The sequence below is a fragment of the Narcine bancroftii genome, chromosome 2 (assembly GCF_036971445.1).
Source record: "Narcine bancroftii isolate sNarBan1 chromosome 2, sNarBan1.hap1, whole genome shotgun sequence".
Lineage (NCBI taxonomy): Eukaryota > Metazoa > Chordata > Chondrichthyes > Torpediniformes > Narcinidae > Narcine > Narcine bancroftii.
The window spans coordinates 225,191,446-225,210,676 of record NC_091470.1 but is presented as its reverse complement, the minus strand read 5'-3'; the positions used below and the strand labels follow the sequence as shown (position 1 = coordinate 225,210,676).

Genomic DNA, 19,231 nt, shown 5'->3' with positions numbered 1-19,231 from the left:
ATCTGTTTACCAATTTCTTTTACTAAAGTCTGAGAACGATACATTCATTAAAATTTAGTTGCCACTTAATCTTCTTGCCAGCCCCAACACATGCAGATCAACAAAATACAATTTCTAAATATTGTTATTCTTAAATTTTAAAATCATTTTTCTCTTTGAAATCCAAGCAATTTATTTAATCACAGTGAATTATTTATAAATACCTTAGTAGCAATATTATATCACCATCCCAAACCCTAAGCATTCATTTGTGGGGATTCTGTTACTCAGTGTGATTGAAAACCATATTTTCACAAATGATGACATATTCTGCACACTAAGAATTTTTGCAAGCCCCAAAGTACACTCATCTACTCAAATTAAAATCAACAAGGCTCTGACCTCAGCATTCACTTTTTGTTTCGGTCTGAATTATAGAGCATGTTTTTTTTTAAACAAATTTATCAGCCAGCCAAAAGGGACAAAAGGACATTTTATAAAAATATGGCAGTGCCGTCATACATGAGATAACTTCCACCTCTCCACCAAGTTGAAGCTCCGAGTCTACGAGTCCTGAGTGCTAAGTACTCTAAGGCTGTGAATCCTGGGTCACATACAGAAAGCAAGGACACTGCCTTAATGCATTTAATTTCCGTTGCCTCAGCCCATCCTAGACTATTCATGGCATGACAGAGTCACAAACGTCCAAGTCCTGGAGAAGATTGGAAGTACGGACCTCTACTCAATCATCTGCGCTTGCCGCCTGCGGTGGGCTGGTCACATTATCCGTATGGAGAACGGCCGCTTGCCCAAAGATGCCCTCTATGGTGGGCCACCAGATGCTCCCCACCCTGTTGGCCACCCACGTCATCACTACAAAGAAGTAAGCAAGCATGATCTCCAATCATTCCATGTCAACCATACTGACTGGGAGGGCCTCGCAAAAAAAAAATTGCACGGCATGGAATTCCGCGATTCGCAGTGGCACATCATAATGTACCAACAACTACAAAAAGTTCTGTGAGGGCAGAAGAGCTACAAGGCACCGTGTTCATCTTCGCTCACGAAGGGATGGGCCATGATGATAATGAGCCGCGCCCTACTCAAAAGTATTCACACACACGTAGTATAGTCAGGTTAAGCTCTGTTTTATTAGGGTTCAGGCCCTATACTTGCACTGTTCCTGCCGTGACCCCCCCCCCACTGAGGTCACAACATGCGGGTTTCCTGTGTGCGGGTACTTACCTGCATAACAATGCCCTTCTTTCCCCGCGCGCTGCCTCTGTCTATTGGCTGCGCAGCAAGGCCAGTGCCATTTTGAGGATGCTGGCCTTTAAACTGCCTTTGCTATTCACCCACCGGTTCACTTGTTGGGGCCAGTGCCATTGCGCGGGCTGCTGGCCTTTGGTTGCGCTCTCTGACCAGAGCACCAGCTCGACCACAGCAGAATCCAAGGACTGGTCAAAAGCATTTTAACATGGAGTTAACAAAATCGTGAAAGCTTCAGTCAATTCGAGAAACTCAAATGTCATTAACTCACTTGACCATTTCATTCTACCTGGCCCACACCAAATTGTCTATGGAATGATGGCATTTATAGTCCATCCACAAAATAGAGGCTCCATGTCATTATATTAAGATGCCTGTAAACATTCAACATGATGGAAAAGGGTATTTCCCCATAGAAATTAAAATCCCTCATCAGAACTTCTGCTGGTTCAATTTCCGTCCTACTGAAAATGTAGGTAGGCAGAAAGACAGCAGTCCCTCCGCACCCCACCCCCCCTCCACCAAGGGCCCAGTAGAATGGAAGTCAAGCTGGATAAAGAAAGGCTTCATCTGACCTAGTGGAGCACCTTTCCTCTTCCACACACGTCGTGTGGGTTCCCCTTCAATCATCCAATTCTCCTCAAGAGGTGCACGTCCCACATTTGCCAGGTCCTCCTAATTGCAGGGCCTAGAATAAACCTCCAAGTGAGTAATAGCCTGTTAAGCTCAGCCTCTGTGGAAGTGGTGTGTGCATTTTCTAATGTCAGTGTCCTTACGAGAAGAAGACAAGTTAAAAAGAAAATCTATAGATCTGTTACTCCAGTAGAAATTGGAATCTTTCTTGCTTATATCCCACTAGTACACGGTCTTTGAAATATGCTTTAATAAGTGCAATAAAAATGTAAAATTGCTTCCAACATTTTCTCTGACTCAGTTCAATTTTTCCCCATCCTACTCCTGGTCTGCACAGTCTCTGTAGTTCCATTCTATTATCAAGATCACATAGCCTTTATACAAATAGGTTAAATGGCTGAATGCCAGAAGACTTGCTGATAAGTAACTGAGTGAACAGCTCATCTACGTGTGGATTTGGGATGCAGTATTATGTCCGATACTGATTCAAATTTGATCTCTTGGCACATCGTGCAACAATCTATCACACAAAATAACTATGAGCTGTGTTGAAAATGACTAAGCTGCTTTATATTTTTCTAAGAAGATTTATTTTTTTTATTATAATAAATACTGATAGCCATGAAGATCAAATGAAAAATGACTTGAATGGATATGAAAGTGAAATATTTCCAAAGAGGTGTGATAATTTCTGGTTCAGGGTGACCCCCTTTCACATACTGAAGGGGAAGAAGATAATGAAATGGTTAAATATTGACTTGCTCCGAGACCATACTGAGCAATCTTCTCGCAATTAAGGTATTCTTGTGGGGAATTTTCTCCAGTTATATGTAATGCTCGACTCTTATAAAACTTCATGAGTAATGTCGGCCTACCCTTTCCAAAATGATGCTGCTAAGAAGAAAATGCAAATTTAATTTTTCACTCGCCTGAGGCAACAGTAAGCCATGGAAAAGAGGGAGAATGGAGTATTTGACCTGCGGGCCTTCATTAATATTTTAGAAACATATTGTAAAGGTGTGGGAAATGGATATCTATCCAATCCTTTACTGGGTGGTCCACAGAAAGAGGGGAGGAAAATGATAACAACAAAAGCTCCCAGCACAATACTCCTCCCTCCCACGAATGCCAAACATCCTAAACAATCACCGACGTATGTTGTTAAAAACACAACGCTGGAGGAACTCAGCAGGTCAAACAGTGTATTTTATATAGCAAAGTTAAAGATACATAACCGATGTTTCGGGCTTGAGCCCTTCATTGGGTTATGGGAAAATGTCGGCCCCATCTTCCCAGAGAAAGTTCAACAAAATTCTTGATTTAGAAAGGCAATAATTAAAAAAACCAAATGATGCATGTGTATAAATGGTGCACCCAAAGCTGGTAAAGGCATCACACACATTTTCACTCCACAGAGCATCTGTTTACTCTCTGCTTTATGTAATATTTAATCTCCAGTACTGTTGCATCCAAAAAAAAACCTTCCATTCAGTACCCTGATCTATTTTTTCTTCTTCGTGTGACCTCTGGTTCAAAATCACCCAAATTAAATAGTTTTTTTTAAATGACACATTTCTCAGCATTTATAATAAAACCTGTATCACTCAGCACTTCTCTCTCTACCAAAAGTGAGTTCAGATTCACTGGAAATTTTTATAAATTAGAACCAGAGATTACAATTTCATTCTGAAATTATTCTTGCCATGAAGGAGCAAAAGAGAAAAGGCAGTAATGGGTAAGCTCAATTAAAATAAATGACATGTTATTGTGACAGTATTTAGAGGTGGCTTGGGAGGAATTGTTAGAGCAGCTTGCACACACACATTTTAAAACACAGAATTTTTGCAGGACTTTTGTAGAATGCAATAAAGTATCGACAGCAGCTTGCCTGGGAAAGCATGTGATCTTTGCAGGCAGAGGAGAATTGTTTTTGCTCTCAGAGAGGGAAGGTGTGAAATAGAGAGAGAGGAGACAGAAATCGGTTCCAGAAGGACAAACTGGCAAACTTTGGAAGGCTGTCTGGTCAAAGGAGGAGATTGGCGGTTTGAAAGGTGACCTGAAAAAAAGAGAATCATCTGGAGAACCCTGAAGGGGCCAAGTTTTGTCAGCAAGACTGATTGAGAAGGAATCAGTTGTGGATGTCCTGGAAAAGGAATCTCTCTCTGAAAACCAGCAAGAACCCTCTTGAGTGGTAACCATTTGCCTGTTAAGCCCAAAGAGTGATGAACTTTGTTAATGCTAACTTCTGTGCACAGTACAAGAATTGCCTGCAATCAGTGAGATTGGATTGTGATCCAAAGAACTTTTCTAATCTTAAATATATATTACACACACATGCGCTTAGTGGTAGAGGGGGGAATTAAGTAGTTAGGTAGGTTAAGTAATAAGTTAAAGTTCAATTCTGTTTTCTTGTTCAATTATAATTAAAAACTACTTTTGTTTAAGTAACCCTGTGTTGTGGTGCATATCTATTGCTGTTGGTTTTTGGGGTCCTCTTGGCTCCATAACACTATATTATTAGTAAAAATACAAATATAAGCTGGAGAAACTCAGCAGATTTCACAGGATCCATGGGGGTAAAGATATATAACCAATGTTTCAGGCCTGAGCCCTTCTATGGGGGTAAAGAGGTAGAACCAAGGTTTCAGGCCTGAGCCCTTCTATGGGGGAAAAGATATATAACCATCATGTCATAGAAGGGCTCAGGCCCAGTGTTGGTTTTATATCTTTATCTGCCATGGATGCTGAAAGACCTGCTGAGTTCCTCCAGCATTTTTGTGTTTTTACTGCATTTGCAGCATCTACAGACTTCTATGTTTCACTCCATGTGGCGCGATCACTTACCTTTCTCTGCACCAATGTTAAAGGCTCTGGTCCAGCTTCTGTTGTTCACAGTGACTTTACAGTAATATCTTCCCATATCGTCTTCTGTCACATTCCATATAGTCAGGTTTGCGAACAGAAAGGAACTATATTCGATTCTACTTTTGTAATCATAGCCAATGAATGGTGACAACTGTTCCAATTTCACAATTGTGTTGATTTCGTCTTCGGTCACTCGTTTCCACGTAACCTGTTGAACGCGACTCCCATTTGGATTTCCACAAGATAAGGTCATGTTGCTCCCTGGTACCAATTGTACGTGAGTGTCTGCTGCTCGAAATCTGGAGAATTTAGCTTTAAAGACATTTAAAGCTAGTTAGCACAGCATAATTGTACATAAATTTTGAGTCACATTGAAGTGAGCTACATTACTTTACTTCATAATATAATTGCCAGCAGATATTTAGCTATGAGATTGAAAAAACATATTTTTGAAAATGAAAATAAAATTAAAAGTTTTAACTAGCATCTATGGCCTTCACAGTAACCAATAAACTGGCATCTTCAATAACTTTAAGTCAACAAATCTTCTGAAGTCACCAACTCATCAACTTGTTAATGAATTAATTAAAATCAGTTAAGTTTGATTGGAGTGACATGATTATTGATGTTAAAGCATGAAGGTTACAACTGAACATTCTATCAGTCATACTTGCTGGGAAAGATCATTCTTGAATTCAACACCGAATCCCAAGGACTATAACTTGTCTACTTTGAAGATGAGATGCTATTCCTTCAGCTTTGTTGAAAGAGAGAAGCTCTAAATCAGTGGTTCTCAACCTTTTTCTTTCCACTCACACACCACCTTAAGTGTTCCCTACGCCATCGGTGTTCTGCGATTATTAAAGGATTGCTTAAGGCAGGATGTGGATGGGAAGGGAAGGTTGAGAATCGCTGCTCTAGACTAAATTGTTACTGAAAAATTTTGCTTGAGGAAAATTGTCATTGGCCCATTTCCTTTGAAGTTCTGAAACCATGCACATAACGAGTCAATGAGGTACGATTACAACAGTGGTTTTCAAACATTTTTCTTTCCACCCACATACCACCTTAAGCAATCCCTTACTAATCACAGAGCACTGATGGCTTATGGAACACTTAAAGTGGTATGTGAGTGGAAAGAAAAAGGTTGAGAACCACTGTTCTAAATTTACAACTTCAAATAATGTACCTTTTGTGCTTGTGATAGAACCAGCCAGTTCTGCTTAAAGATCATCAACCTTTACCTTGAACTCATTTTGCTCCCCACCAATGGTGAACCTATTTCCAATACTCTCTTTTATTTCATATCTCCACTAAACTCACTATTCCAAGGTTTTCTTTTTGTCCCTCTTCTCTTTCCTTAGTCACGCTCATTTATCTGAAGAGCATCTGAAACAAGCCCCACCACACTCTTGCAAGCCCCAATGTAATTTGCATTCTCTGGTCGTTAGCCCTTAAAAAAAATTCCCTTTTACCTCTCCACTTTTAAGCCTTTCCTGCCAGGTGAAACATGTTTAATAGAGTTCTGAAGAAAGATCTTAAACCTGAAACATGAACTCTGTTTCTCTCTTCATAGCTGTTGTCTTGTCTGCTGAGTATTTCTACAGTTTTATGATTTAAATTCCAAAATGACATCTCTCAGAAATACCACTCCAGTGTCACTGAGAAATACAGATTAGATTTATTGTCAGAGTACGTACATGACATCACATACAACCCTGAGATTCTTTTTCCTGTGAGGGAGGAAGAATTACCACTTATTGGTTCTACAAAAATAAACTGTACTCAGTGTACACATGCAAACCAATAAATAAATGTAAACACACTGGCTGTGCAGTACAGAGAGAAAAATAATCAATAAAGTGCAAAAGTATGTGTCCTTAAATGAGTCCCTGATTGAGTCTGTTGTTGAGGAGTCTGATGGTGGAGGGGTAGCAGATGTTCCTGAACCTGGTGGTGCGAGTCCTGTGACACCTGTACCTCTTTCCTGATGGCAGCAGAGAAAACAGAGCGTGTGCAGGGTGGTGTGGATCCTTGATGATTGCTGCTGCTCACCAACGGCAGCGTTCCCTGTAGATGTTCTCGACGGTGGGAAGAGTTTTACCTGGGCTGAGTCCAGTACCTTTTTCAGGGCTTTACACTCAGGGGTATTGGTGTTCCCATACCAGAATGTGCTGCAGCACATTTTCCACCACACACCCGTAGAAATTTGCCAGGGTTTCGGATGTCATGCGAAACCTCCACAAACTTCTGAGGTAATAGAGGCTCTGATGTGCTTTCTTCATGATGCCATTGGTGCGTCGGGTCCAGGTAAGATCCTCAGAGATAGTGACTCCCAAGAAATTAAATTTGCCCTCCTCCTCCTTTGATCCCCCATTGATCACTGGATCGTACACCTCTGGTTTTCCTTTCCTGAAGTTAACAATCAGCTCCTTGGTTTTGGAGACATTGTGTGTGAGGTTGTTATTGGTGCATCATTCAGCCAAGTTTTCATTCTCCATCACTCCCTTTTATACAACCCACTACCGTGGTATCGTCAGCTAATTTGTAGATGGTGTTATTGCCGTCCTGAGCCATACAGTCAGAGATGTATAACAAGTAGAGCAGGGGGCTAAATACACAGCCCTGTGGTGATCTGCAGCTGATAGAGATTGTGGAGAAGAAGTTCTTACCAATCCTCACTGATTGTGGTTTGGAGGTGAGGAAAAAATCCAGGAGCCAATTTGCCAGAAATGGCAATATTACTGATCAATCATGGTATCATACTGTACTTTCTGATGCTTTCTATTGTCTCAATACCTTCTCTCAATTTCACATCGCCCCTCTTTGACTGATGCCTCAGTTGACTAGTTCTTGACTATCAACTCCAGTGCCTTCTCAATATGCCCTCCAATCATGCCCCACTTTCTAAATTGTGCACCTCATTACCTCAAGTTCAGGGATCCAAAAGAAAGCTCCCATTGCCTTCTTAAACCCATGAACCTATGTTCAAGTTCTCAACAACCATTGCAAATCCCTGACATCCTCTTAAATAGGAAGGCCTGCAGATGCTGGGGTTGTCGTGCAATGCACAAAAGTGCTGGAGAAGCTCAGCAGGGCACGCAGCGTTGGCAGGAAGGTAACCAACATTTCAAACCTGAGCCCTTCGTCCAGCAAAATGCATGCAGGCTCCTGAATAAAATGATGGGGGGGGGGGGAGGAGAGGAGAGGAGGAAGGGGCAGGGGGTGGAGGCACAGTTAGTCAGGTAACAGATCTCACCCTTCCCCTATCACCTCTCAGCTTTTTTTTGTTCCGTCTACTCTCCATCCTGCATCCACCTATGACTCCTCGCCTTGCAATCGGCAACCTTGAACAAATGAACCATCCGTCAATCTGCTTGCATCTCGTCTCTTTTGGTTGTGGCGGTGATGTTTTGCACTAGGTCTCTGCTATGCACCTTTCTCATGGCCAGACCTTTTCTGCAGTTTCACTCCTGGCCTTTTTTTTACCGTTGATTCCCTGTCAACCCTTTTTCCCGGAGATCAGGACCCTGGGGCTGGGACAAACGTCACACTGCTGGACTCTCTAGCCCCACGAAAAGAAAAGTACGCTGCCTCACAGGAATCCACAGCAGCAGCACCTTGAGGGTCCCAAGTGCTTTTTCTGTGGACAAAGAAAGCACCCCAGAGCCCTCTGCCCTGCCAGAGAAAATGTCTGTTCCAACTGTGGAAAACGTGGGCATTATGCAAAAGTCTGCAGAAGCCCCAAGGCCACAGCCAAGGCCCATTCTCATGCTAATGAGAGGAGGGAAAGTTCTTCTTTCTCCACAGACAAACAGAAGTAGAATGCCATGTGCAGCTGGCCATCTTGGACAAATGCTACAAAGCAGAGGACACAGTCTTCAGGAGATGAATATGACGCCGAGTACTATCGGATGGAAAGACACGAAGGACACACCAGACTTGCCTCCCTTCGCATGAATCAGGTGAGTCCACACAATTTATCTGATGCCACTGTGCATCAAAATTAATGATGTGAGAGTAAATTGCTTAATAGATAGTGGAAGCATTGAAAGTTTTATTGACCAGTGGTTAGTCAACCGCCTTGCCCTCCCCACACACCCGAGTGAGCACCAGATCCTGTTAGCAGCTGCAGCCTTGCGGCTAAGGTAAAACAGTTTTGGAGGGTTACCCTAGAAATCCAGGGCACAAAATTCGAAGGGTTCAAATTACTAGTACTCCCTCACCTCTGTGCCCCGGTACTATTGGGGTTAGATTTTCAGTGCCAGTTAGAAAGCATTACAATAGTGCACAACGGGCCTCACCCCCCCCCCCCCCCCCCACTACGCCTTACGAAGAAACAACACTGCAGCCTGTCTGTCCTGAACATAGAACCCCCTCTGCTGTTCACACACCTGACCCCAGAATGCACACCAATAGCCACAAAGAGCAGGAGGTGCAGCCCGAGGGACAGAGCCTTCATTAGGACAGAGGTCCACAGGCTACTACAGGAGGGCATCATAGAGCAGAGCACCAGCCCCTGGAGAGCCCAGGTGGCTGTAGTAAAGTCAGGAGAAAAATTGCGCATGGTAGTGGATTACAGCCAAACAATCAACAAATTTACACAACTAGATGCCTACACCCTGCCACGCATAGCAGACATGGTCAACAACATTGCGCAGTATAAAGTGTTCTGCACCATAGACCTGAAGGCAGCAAACCACCAACTGCCCATTAGAAACAGTGATTGCATTTACATGGAATTTGAGGCAGATGGCAGGCTGTATCAATTTCTGCGACTCCCCTTCGGTGTCACCAATTGAGTGTTCCTGTTTCAGAAAGAAATGGACCGAATAGTCGATGAGTTCCAACTGAAAGCGGTGTTTTACTACTTAGACAACGTGACAATCTGTGGCCACACTCAGGAGGATCATGACACGAATTTAAAATGTTTCTTCCAGGCAGCTGAGGAAAGGAACCTAACATACAACAGGGACAAATGCGTCTTTAGCGCCAGGAAGTTGCCAATCCTGGGCTACATAGTGCAGAATGGGGAAATCAGCCCAGACCCAGCCTATATGCACCCTCTCCTAGACCTCCCAGTGCTACAAACGCTGAAAGCACTAAAAAGGTGTTTGGGACTGTTCACTTACTATGCCCAACTATGACAACATGACCCGCCCATTTATAAAAGCCTCAGTTTTCCCACTGTGCCCAACAGCCACCAGAGCATTCAGGGATATTAGGGACCATATCACTAAAGCTACCATGCGGTCCATAGATGAGTCGATCCCGTTTCAAGTAGAAACGGATGCATCCGATGTGGCTCTGGCAGCCAGCCTAAACCAAGACGGACGACCGGTGGCCTTTTTCTCGCGAACCCTACAAGGGTCAGAGGTAAGACACTCAGCAGTAGAGAAGGAGGCCCTAGCCATTGCGGAAGCAGTAAGGCACTGGCAACATTATCTGGCATGCAAACACTTCACCCTCGTCAAGGACCAACGATCTGTGGCTTTTATGTTTGATAACCAGAACAGGGGGAGAAATAAGAATGACAAAATCCTGCGCTGGCAGATAGAATCGTCTATATTTAACTACGACATTCTATACCACCCTGGGAGACTCAACGAGCCCCCGGACGTGCTGTCCAGAGGCACTTGTGCCATCCTTAACCACATGTCCCAGTTACAGAGCTTGCACAATGAGCTGAGCCACCCGGGGGTCACTAGACTGTTTCACTTCATTAAAACCCAAAACCTCCCATTTTCGGTAGAGGAAGTGAGGTCAGTGAACAAGACCTGCCCCATCTGTGCGGAATGCAAACCGCAATTTTACCGGCCAGACAATGCCACCCTGATAAAAGCTACCAAACCTTTTGAGCGCCTCAGCCTCGATTTTAAAGGCCAGCTCCCATCCAATAATAGAAATGTCTATTTCCTAAACGTAATCGATGAATATTCCTGTTTCCCCTTCACAATCCCGTATTCTGATGTATCAGCAGCCAATGTTATAAAATGCCTCCAACCCATCTCCAGCATACTTGGGTACCCGAACTACATACACACAGACAGGGGTGCTGAATTCATGAGCGCAGAAGTACAGCAGAACCTGCACGAGAGAGGGATTGCTACCAGCCATATTACAAGTTACAATCCCAGGGGGAATGGACAAGTCGAAAAGAAAAATGCCACTATCTGGAAAACGGTCCTCTTGACTTTAAAAGCAAAAGACCTGCCTGTTACTAGATGGCAAGAAGTGTTGCCAGAAGCCCTACACTCTATATGTCCTTTGTTGTGTACTGTCACTAACATGACCCCACATGACCGTATCTTTTCTTTCACAAGGAAAGCCACGACGGGCCCAGTGCTGCCTAAATAGACGATGACACCGGGACCTGTTCTCCTCCGGAAGCATTGCAGACCCCACAAAGCAGACCTGCTGGTGGATCAAGTGGAGTTGAGGCACACAAACCCTCAGTACACCTTCGTCACATTCCCAGATGGAAGAGAAGACTCGGTGGCCACCAGGGATGTGTGAACAACGTGGAGGAAACACAGATGTCTATAGATCAACAAGGAGCACAGCTGCAGTCACTAGAACAGTCGTCCATCGAGTTACCCCAGAGGATTATACCACCCACCCCAGAAACCAGGACCCTGGGTACGCCCGCCCCACAAAATATCACCACCCTAGACGTGATGGCAGGACCTAATCTCATATAAGAGGATCCCCAGCTGAAACGGCCACATGGCCATCTAGTACTTCCCACTCCCACACCTCCACCAAGAAAGGCCGAAAGGCAGACCACACTCCCCATCCCTATACCACAACCGAGGAGGTCCAGAAGGCAACGAAAGCCACGAAAAATTTTGGACATGAACTTACAAATAAGGGAAGGAGGACGAGGTGGGGGGGGAAATAACAATTTTTTTAAGGGGGGGTGAATGTGATGACATGTAATTACACCACTAGGTCACCAGGTGTCATCCCAGTGACCTTGCACATAAAGCAGTCCAGAGCTACAGTCCAGCCTTCCAGGTTCATCTTGCAGAGAGACAAGACCTCTTAGTGTACATATTAGTTTATTAAAGCTGTCTTATACTCGCACTGCTGGCGTGGTTTTTGTCAGTACAGCTTCCTTTGGGCTTAGCCTGCACATTATATTCCCCCATCTGCGAGATATCGGCAGGCTGCAGATAGCATTTCTTTCTGTCTGCTTCTGTAAATTTCTGCTAGATGACCCATTCTATGACAATTGTAGCAGCGGGCTATTCTGAATGGCAAAGTCTGGTGGTGCAGTGTGCCTTTAACACTGTGGTGGCTTGCATTTTTTTTTCCATCTTCAGAGTGCATGTGGCTTGCTGCTTCGGTGCTAAAACCCTCATCAGTGCTCATGTGACCAGGTCCCAGTGAAGAAGACGTGGTTAATATACTCATTAATGCTGAAATCTCTGATATCGATGTCCTCTCATTATTCAGTGTCACCACAATGTTAATTCTCTGTACAATAGTAAATCAATAATCAAACACCACAGGCAGGTTGCAGGAGTAGAAAATACTCAGATTTTTTATGGCTGTATTAGTTATTACTTCTCTATGATTATATTTCATGTGCCTTTGCTTTCGCTTGTGCTCTATCATCATGTATCTGATGACAACTTATTTAACATGCTTCAGGGGAACAGTTCGATGACTGAATCACAGTACGAGATAGAAATAAATGAGAATATATTGAAGGCAATAGTGGAAATCAGCCAGAGATCGAATTAAGTCCCTTTGCCTCAACTCATACAACAGTATGATTTTACTTCTTTACAAATGATTCACTAAGTAATTTCACACAACTGATATGGATTAAATTAATCATGTGAAACAAAGGCAAGAAGAAAAAAAATTAATTAGCTCGTTTCAGGTTGCAAGAGCCTTTAATTGTGGCCCCTGATGCTGAGTGAAAGGTTTATGATACTGTACACTTCAAACTAAGAGAAGGGGAAAGGAATTAAAATGGATGGATGAGGCACATCGAAGTCTATTGGACCCAGTGTTCTGCTGCAGAAGGAATCAATAGCACAGTAGAGATATAAACAATTAAAATTTGTATTAAGGTGGACAAATGACAACCAGACTGCTGGCTATAACCATAGGATAAACTGTAAAATCTGGAATTCAAGCAACCAGCAGCCACAAGCAGCCAGCAAAAAAAATTGTGGAAAATAAATAGGTAAAAAAATACAGAAGTTTAAAATTACCACGCCTTGCCATTAGCTCGCCAATCACGCAACACGCAGTCTAAAACAAATGGGAAATTTATTTATACGGCATCTACCAATGTCCATAGGTGCCAGATACTGGGGATTTTTCTGCACAAACATTACGTACTATTGTTGCAGAGCCCAATAGTCCAATCGCTGACCTATCTTCCATTTTTTTCAATGGAGCAAAATATTCAAAGGTCAGCTTGTTGCAGCTCAGTGTCCAGGAAGTAGTCGGACATTATTCATAATTTAAAAGAAGGAAGGCAATATATTTAAAGAATGTACATGTGAATCGGAAATTTTAAGAAACACAAATAGGCTAACAGGATAGGGTTCCCACAGCTTTTTAACAATGTTGAGCTTCATCTCTGATCTCACTCAACACACAGAGCTGCATTTTTTTCCCCCAATACAGAATCGTTTCTTTCTTTTTCAATCTTTTAATTGATTGTGAAAAAAAATTCAGGTTTGCAGAGGTACATATAATGTTCAGGCAAAGATAAAATAGAACAGCAGGTAAGAAATAAGATATGTATCCCTGATACTGATGGAAATAAAGGAAAAATAAACCATCTATTGCTAATCTAATTTCTAACCCAAACTTGAGTGATTGCTGGCAAAGTTAGGCATCAACTAATAATATCGATACTAATAGGTTCAAAAAAAAAGGAAAAGAAAATAATTGAGCTATAAATTTTGAAAATAATTGATGAAAGAACCCCAAAGAGAATTTTTTATTTTTACTCGTTGTAGTAGTTGAAGACCTCATTTTCTCTATCGAGATGGATGCCATCAAATCCAACAAACATTGTCTCTGAGTGGGAGGGACAACATCTTTCCACCACAGCAGAATGAGGCTCCTGGCAATCAGGGAAATAAAAGCGGCTACATGGGATTGAGTCAAAATTAAGCCCGTTGGTCCACTCATTCCAAAAATAGCAATAAAAGGGTTCGATTTTGTCAAGAATTATAGTGTAGAAAGTACCTCTTTCCAGTGGTTACAAACGGAGGGGCATTGCCAGAACGTACGATATAAAGGACCTTCCTGAGTTGTACACAAATCACATTTAGAGAATATATTGGGATTAAAATTTTACTAATTGAATTTTGAAGTAATGGGTTTTATGGACTACTTTAAATGGTAAGAAGGAATGTCTAACACAGAATCATTTGAAATCAATTGGAAAAATTAACTGCTAGTTTGCTCCTCAGTTCCTAGTGAAGGGTGCTGAGGATGATATAGCCAATACACCCACTGATGTTTGGAGACTCGCTGTGGACTGTGGACACTGGCTCAAATTGGCAGGAGGGGTACCAGGTATCAGAGCCAGGATGAGAGGAGGTGCCGAGAGCACCGAAGGGTTCCTGACCGTGTTGGAGGTTCGGAGCTGGAGTTCGGGTTGCCAATGGACTGGACTGGACTCTGAGTGGCTGCGGAGGTTGCGGAAGTGCTGGAGGTGAGACCAGGGGGCTGGGGGGGGGGGGGGATATGACTCTCTTTTCCTTCTCTTTCTCTGACTGTAAGATGCACCTAGGGAATTTCTGCTATCTGCCTTCCAGCAGGCAAAAGGACATTTCATGTAATAAGACACTGTTTTATTATTATATCAATAAATTGAATCTTGATAATATCGCATGGATGGTATTGATTATGACTTTAAAAATGTACAAGTGCAAAAATTCATGTTTACTTGTAAATTTAGAGGTGCTTAATTTCAGATCAGTTACTATATTCAGTTTTATATATATTTCACATATGTAATGACTTCTAACGCAAATAAACAAAGATGCATAACAATGAAACAAGGGTTCAAAGGTACCGAATGGAAATTGCAACAATCTAGCAAATATAATGGAGAGCTAAAATACTTAAATTGACCATGTCAAGAGATGTGAAAGTGTTACTAATAGAAATGGACATTTTTTAAATATATTTTTAATAAAGCCTCAACAAACCTGAACCATTTCCACTGGAACATTTAAGGTTTTCCACTGGAACATTTAAGGTTTTTTTTTAAAAGTTATACAGGGTGTGAGAAAATGCAGAGCGGATGGCCATTTCCTCTGTCTTTGCATCAGTAACATAGGGGTCATCAAGTTAAAATTGTTAGGATAAAGTAAAAGGACAACTATGAAATAAATTCCTGAAATTCTCAGTTATTGAGAGTAACGAATAATTGAGAAGTAACCATTGAAACTTTTTGTAGAGGGAACTGAATAAATCTTTGAAATGCTACAAGTGGAGCTAGTTTTCAAACGCTTTAACAAAACACAATACAGTATGGTAAATTCCTGGTATCCGGTACTTATGGGGATTGGTAGATGCCAGATAAGTGAATTTTCTGGTTGCTCGAGACTGCGTGTTGCGTGATTGTTTGAATTAATGTTGAGGCTCGCCAATTTTAACTTTTCTATATTTTTTGCCTATTTATTTTTAAAGTTTTTTTTTTGCCAGTTGCTTGAGGCTACTGGTTGCTTGAATTCTGGATAAGAGGGGTTTTACTGTACATCATAAACCTCACCAATCATTCACCACAAAGCACAGAAAATCCCATGCTATAGGTTGAAATGAAATATCTTACCTGGGTTTACTACTGCAATTTTTTTCAAAAATATCCCATCAGGAAAGGTGTTAATGGAACATTGATAAATGCCCTCATCCACAGCAGATGCTTTCAGTTTAATATCTCCACTGGTGATTGCGGACAAAAATGTAACGGTCTGGTTGTATGCTGGAGGTATGCTCTCTCCATATTGAGGGTGATAAACAGCAATGTTTTGCTTCATACCATTCACATTCCTCTCCCAGGAGAGCTGGATCATCTTGCTTGTCTTGGGGTATGCGCATCTCAGTTTGATTTCATCCTGACGTTTAACTTCCGAATCAATTTTCTGGTGTTCTTCACCATTCACACCTGAAATAGCAAGAATTTTGCAGTTTACTATCGGTAAATGGCAGGGTTCAGTGCAGCTTATGTTTCACAATACCATTGAGCATAACTCAGTGGCCCGCTTTAGTGTTAAGATTTCAGACTTGGTTCTAAAAGGATGAGTCATGGGATAGTATGCTCGTAGAAAATGCTGGAACTAATCAAAGGTGCATCTTCCAAATTTGCAGAACATGGTGGAGAACTTTGTGACCCAAGAGTGACCAATAAATTAATTTTAAAAAACATGTTAGGGCTAAAATCTTCATACAGTGCAAAATGTCAATTTCTGCAAGAAACTGCAGAAATCTGTATTTGATGGAGTCAATATGAAGTGTTTCCATTATCCCCATCAGGAATCTGGTCCAACGTTTGACCTTTGTTACTGAAATAGCATTTCTGCAGATTGAATTTACTTTTACAATCCACTTCTCCTTTCTGATCTCCTTTGCTTCCACTGTTTGGAACAAGGTGGGATAGTCTTCTCATTAATTGCTTAAGTAATATACGTGCAGATACTTTTATTGTGCAACTTGGGGCTTTTAAACTTCTCCAATCAAGGTTAAAGCTACAGCCTTAAGAAAGCAAAGAGAAAGATAAGTCCCTTGCACCCAGCTGTGAAAAATTCACCACGTTGGACTTGACGTAAAAAAGGTCAAAAAACAACTCCTTCAAATGTCTGAAAAGAAACCTCCTGAACTTATGTGGATAAATTCAATGTTAATTTTATCCTTGAAATGGGCCATATCTCCTTTTTTAGATGTGCCTTTCTCAGTAGATAATTGAAAAGTCATTGGTGAGACAAAACACAGAATGGGTGACAGCTTTGCTCAATGCTAAGGAAGGAAGTTAGTTCCTTCTTTCTTTCTACTTGGCTGTGTGAGACGGTGAATCCTTTCTGGAATAGATTAAAGAAACTTTTAAAAGCTATTTTTAAATTGAAGGTTCCACTTGATCCTTTAGTATTTTTGTTGGGTTATATTAAGAAATTGAGTTTGGAGTTAAAATTAAATAAATTTCAAATTGCTTTTTTAAGATTGGCTTTAGCTGTGGCTAGAAAATGTTTGGCAATTACCTGGAAAAATGAGACTAATTTGAGTATTCAGAGATGGCATTTGGAAATGAGATCTTGTATTCCGTTGGAAAAGATAACATATAATTTACGTAATAATTATTCCTTTTTTGTTAAAACTTGGAGCCCGTATTTGGAATATATGGGGCTGAATTATTAATCTTCTCTCCATGCATTGATGGTGATGCTCAGAATCATGGCAACTAACTGATTGAGAGTTTTATCTAATGTGATTTTTTTTCCTTCTTTTGGGGGTAGTTTAGAGGGGGGTGGGAAGGGGTGGGGGGCAGGGGGTTGTAGGTGGTATTATTTACAAAAATATCGTGTATGTATTTTGTTTTTCCTTCAGTTGTTTTTTTTTATTGTATGATTTACCATGATTAATAAATAACATTTTCCAAAAAAGGTCTGCTCAAGGCCTGCACGGTCTGTGGATCTAACTTTGAACTCCCTGTGGCTATTTCTATTTCTCTCATCATTCCCTCACGGACATGTCTGTTCTAGAGTGAGGCTGAGCATAACATGACATATTTCTCCTGGACAGCCTTAAACCTAATGGCATGAACAGCGATGTGCTCGTTTTAAATCATTCCCCCCCCCCCACAGCCCACCTGATTGCAGTTTCCACTTCTTCTTTACCTACTGCTGTTCGTGTTAAAGTCCCAAATTCTCCCCCTCAATCAATGGTCTCTTCCATTTCCCGTCATTCCACCTCTCCCACTTTCTGTTCAATACACAATCGTCGCTTGGCCCCTCTTCATGTACTTAATTAGTCTCAATAAAAGTCCCGACCGGAAAAGTTAAATGACCATTTCTACCCACAGATACTTCCTGACTCACTGAGTTCGTCCAGCAGCTCATTCTTTGCTAATCTCTTCTTGGCCCATTAATTTGTAATGTGGACCTTTTCTGCCACTAACAGTGGAGAATTATTTTCCCCCATTAGAATATAGCACGTGGTTAGATGTCAGTCTCCTTCTTCACACCAGTTACTCATGCCTCTTTGACCAAGGAACTGCTGTGGTATACTGTGGTCAGGTGAAGAGAAGAGGAAGTAAATGCACAAGCAGCAATTGAAGATGACGATGGGTCAAATTCTATTCATCTATACAGTGTAATGGGAATGAAACAGTAAATCCTGTTTAATTTATTTTTCCAGTGCTGACAATTGTCACTTCAGAATTACATGGAATTTCATTTTAGAGTGCGATTAACCCTTCTCCATTAACAATGGCGTGAAGCAAGGCTGTGTTCTCGCACCAACCCTCTTTTCAATCTTCTTCAGCATGATGCTGAACCAAGCCATGAAAGACCCCAACAATGAAGACGCTGTTTACATCCGGTACTGCACGGATGGCAGTCTCTTCAATCTGAGGCGCCTGCAAGCTCACACCAAGACACAAGAGAAACTTGTCCGTGAACTACTCTTTGCAGACAATGCCGCTTTAGTTGCCCATTCAGAGCCAGCTCTTCAGCGCTTGACGTCCTGCTTTGCGGAAACTGCCAAAATGTTTGGCCTGGAAGTCAGCCTGAAGAAAACTGAGGTCCTCCATCAGCCAGCTCCCCACCATGACTACCAGCCCCCCCACATCTCCATCGGGCACACAAAACTCAAAACGGTCAACCAGTTTACCTATCTCGGCTGCACCATTTCATCAGATGCAAGGATCGACAATGAGATAGACAACAGACTCGCCAAGGCAAATAGTGCCTTTGGAAGACTACACAAAAGAGTCTGGAAAAACAACCAACTGAAAAACCTCACAAAGATAAGCGTATACAGAGCCGTTGTCATACCCACACTCCTGTTCGGCTCCGAATCATGGGTCCTCTACCGGCATCACCTACTGCTCCTAGAACGCTTCCACCAGCATTGTCTCCGCTCCATCCTCAACATCCATTGGAGCGCTTTCATCCCTAACGTCGAAGTACTCGAGATGGCAGAGGTCGACAGCATCGAGTCCACGCTGCTGAAGATCCAGCTGCGCTGGATGGGTCACGTCTCCAGAATGGAGGACCATCGCCTTCCCAAGATCGTGTTATATGGCGAGCTCTCCACTGGCCACCGTGACAGAGGTGCACCAAAGAAAAGGTACAAGGACTGCCTAAAGAAATCTCTTGGTGCCTGCCACATTGACCACCGCCAGTGGGCTGATATCGCCTCAAACCGTGCATCTTGGCGCCTCACAGTTTGGCGGGCAGCAACCGCCTTTGAAGAAGACCGCAGAGCCCACCTCACTGACAAAAGGCAA

General features: G+C 42.2%; 1 protein-coding gene across 4 annotated transcripts in view; it reads right to left on the bottom strand.

The window, feature by feature from the left end:
- rttn (rotatin) overlaps positions 1-19,231 on the bottom strand; it is a 397,420-nt gene that overhangs the window by 25,841 nt on the left and 352,348 nt on the right. For 2 of the 4 annotated variants that reach the window (XR_011352026.1, XM_069920391.1), the window contains exons 49-50: positions 15,563-15,895; positions 4,726-5,058 (exon numbers count right to left, since the gene is read on the bottom strand). Coding sequence is in view for 2 of the 4 variants with exons in the window: in XM_069920391.1 (XP_069776492.1) it covers positions 4,726-5,058; positions 15,563-15,895 (666 nt within the window). In the remaining 2 variants the exon portion in view is untranslated. Of the gene's footprint in view, positions 1-4,725; positions 5,059-15,562; positions 15,896-19,231 lie in introns of those variants that run through there. The other 2 variants (XM_069920393.1, XR_011352027.1) reach the window with 2 other exon arrangements.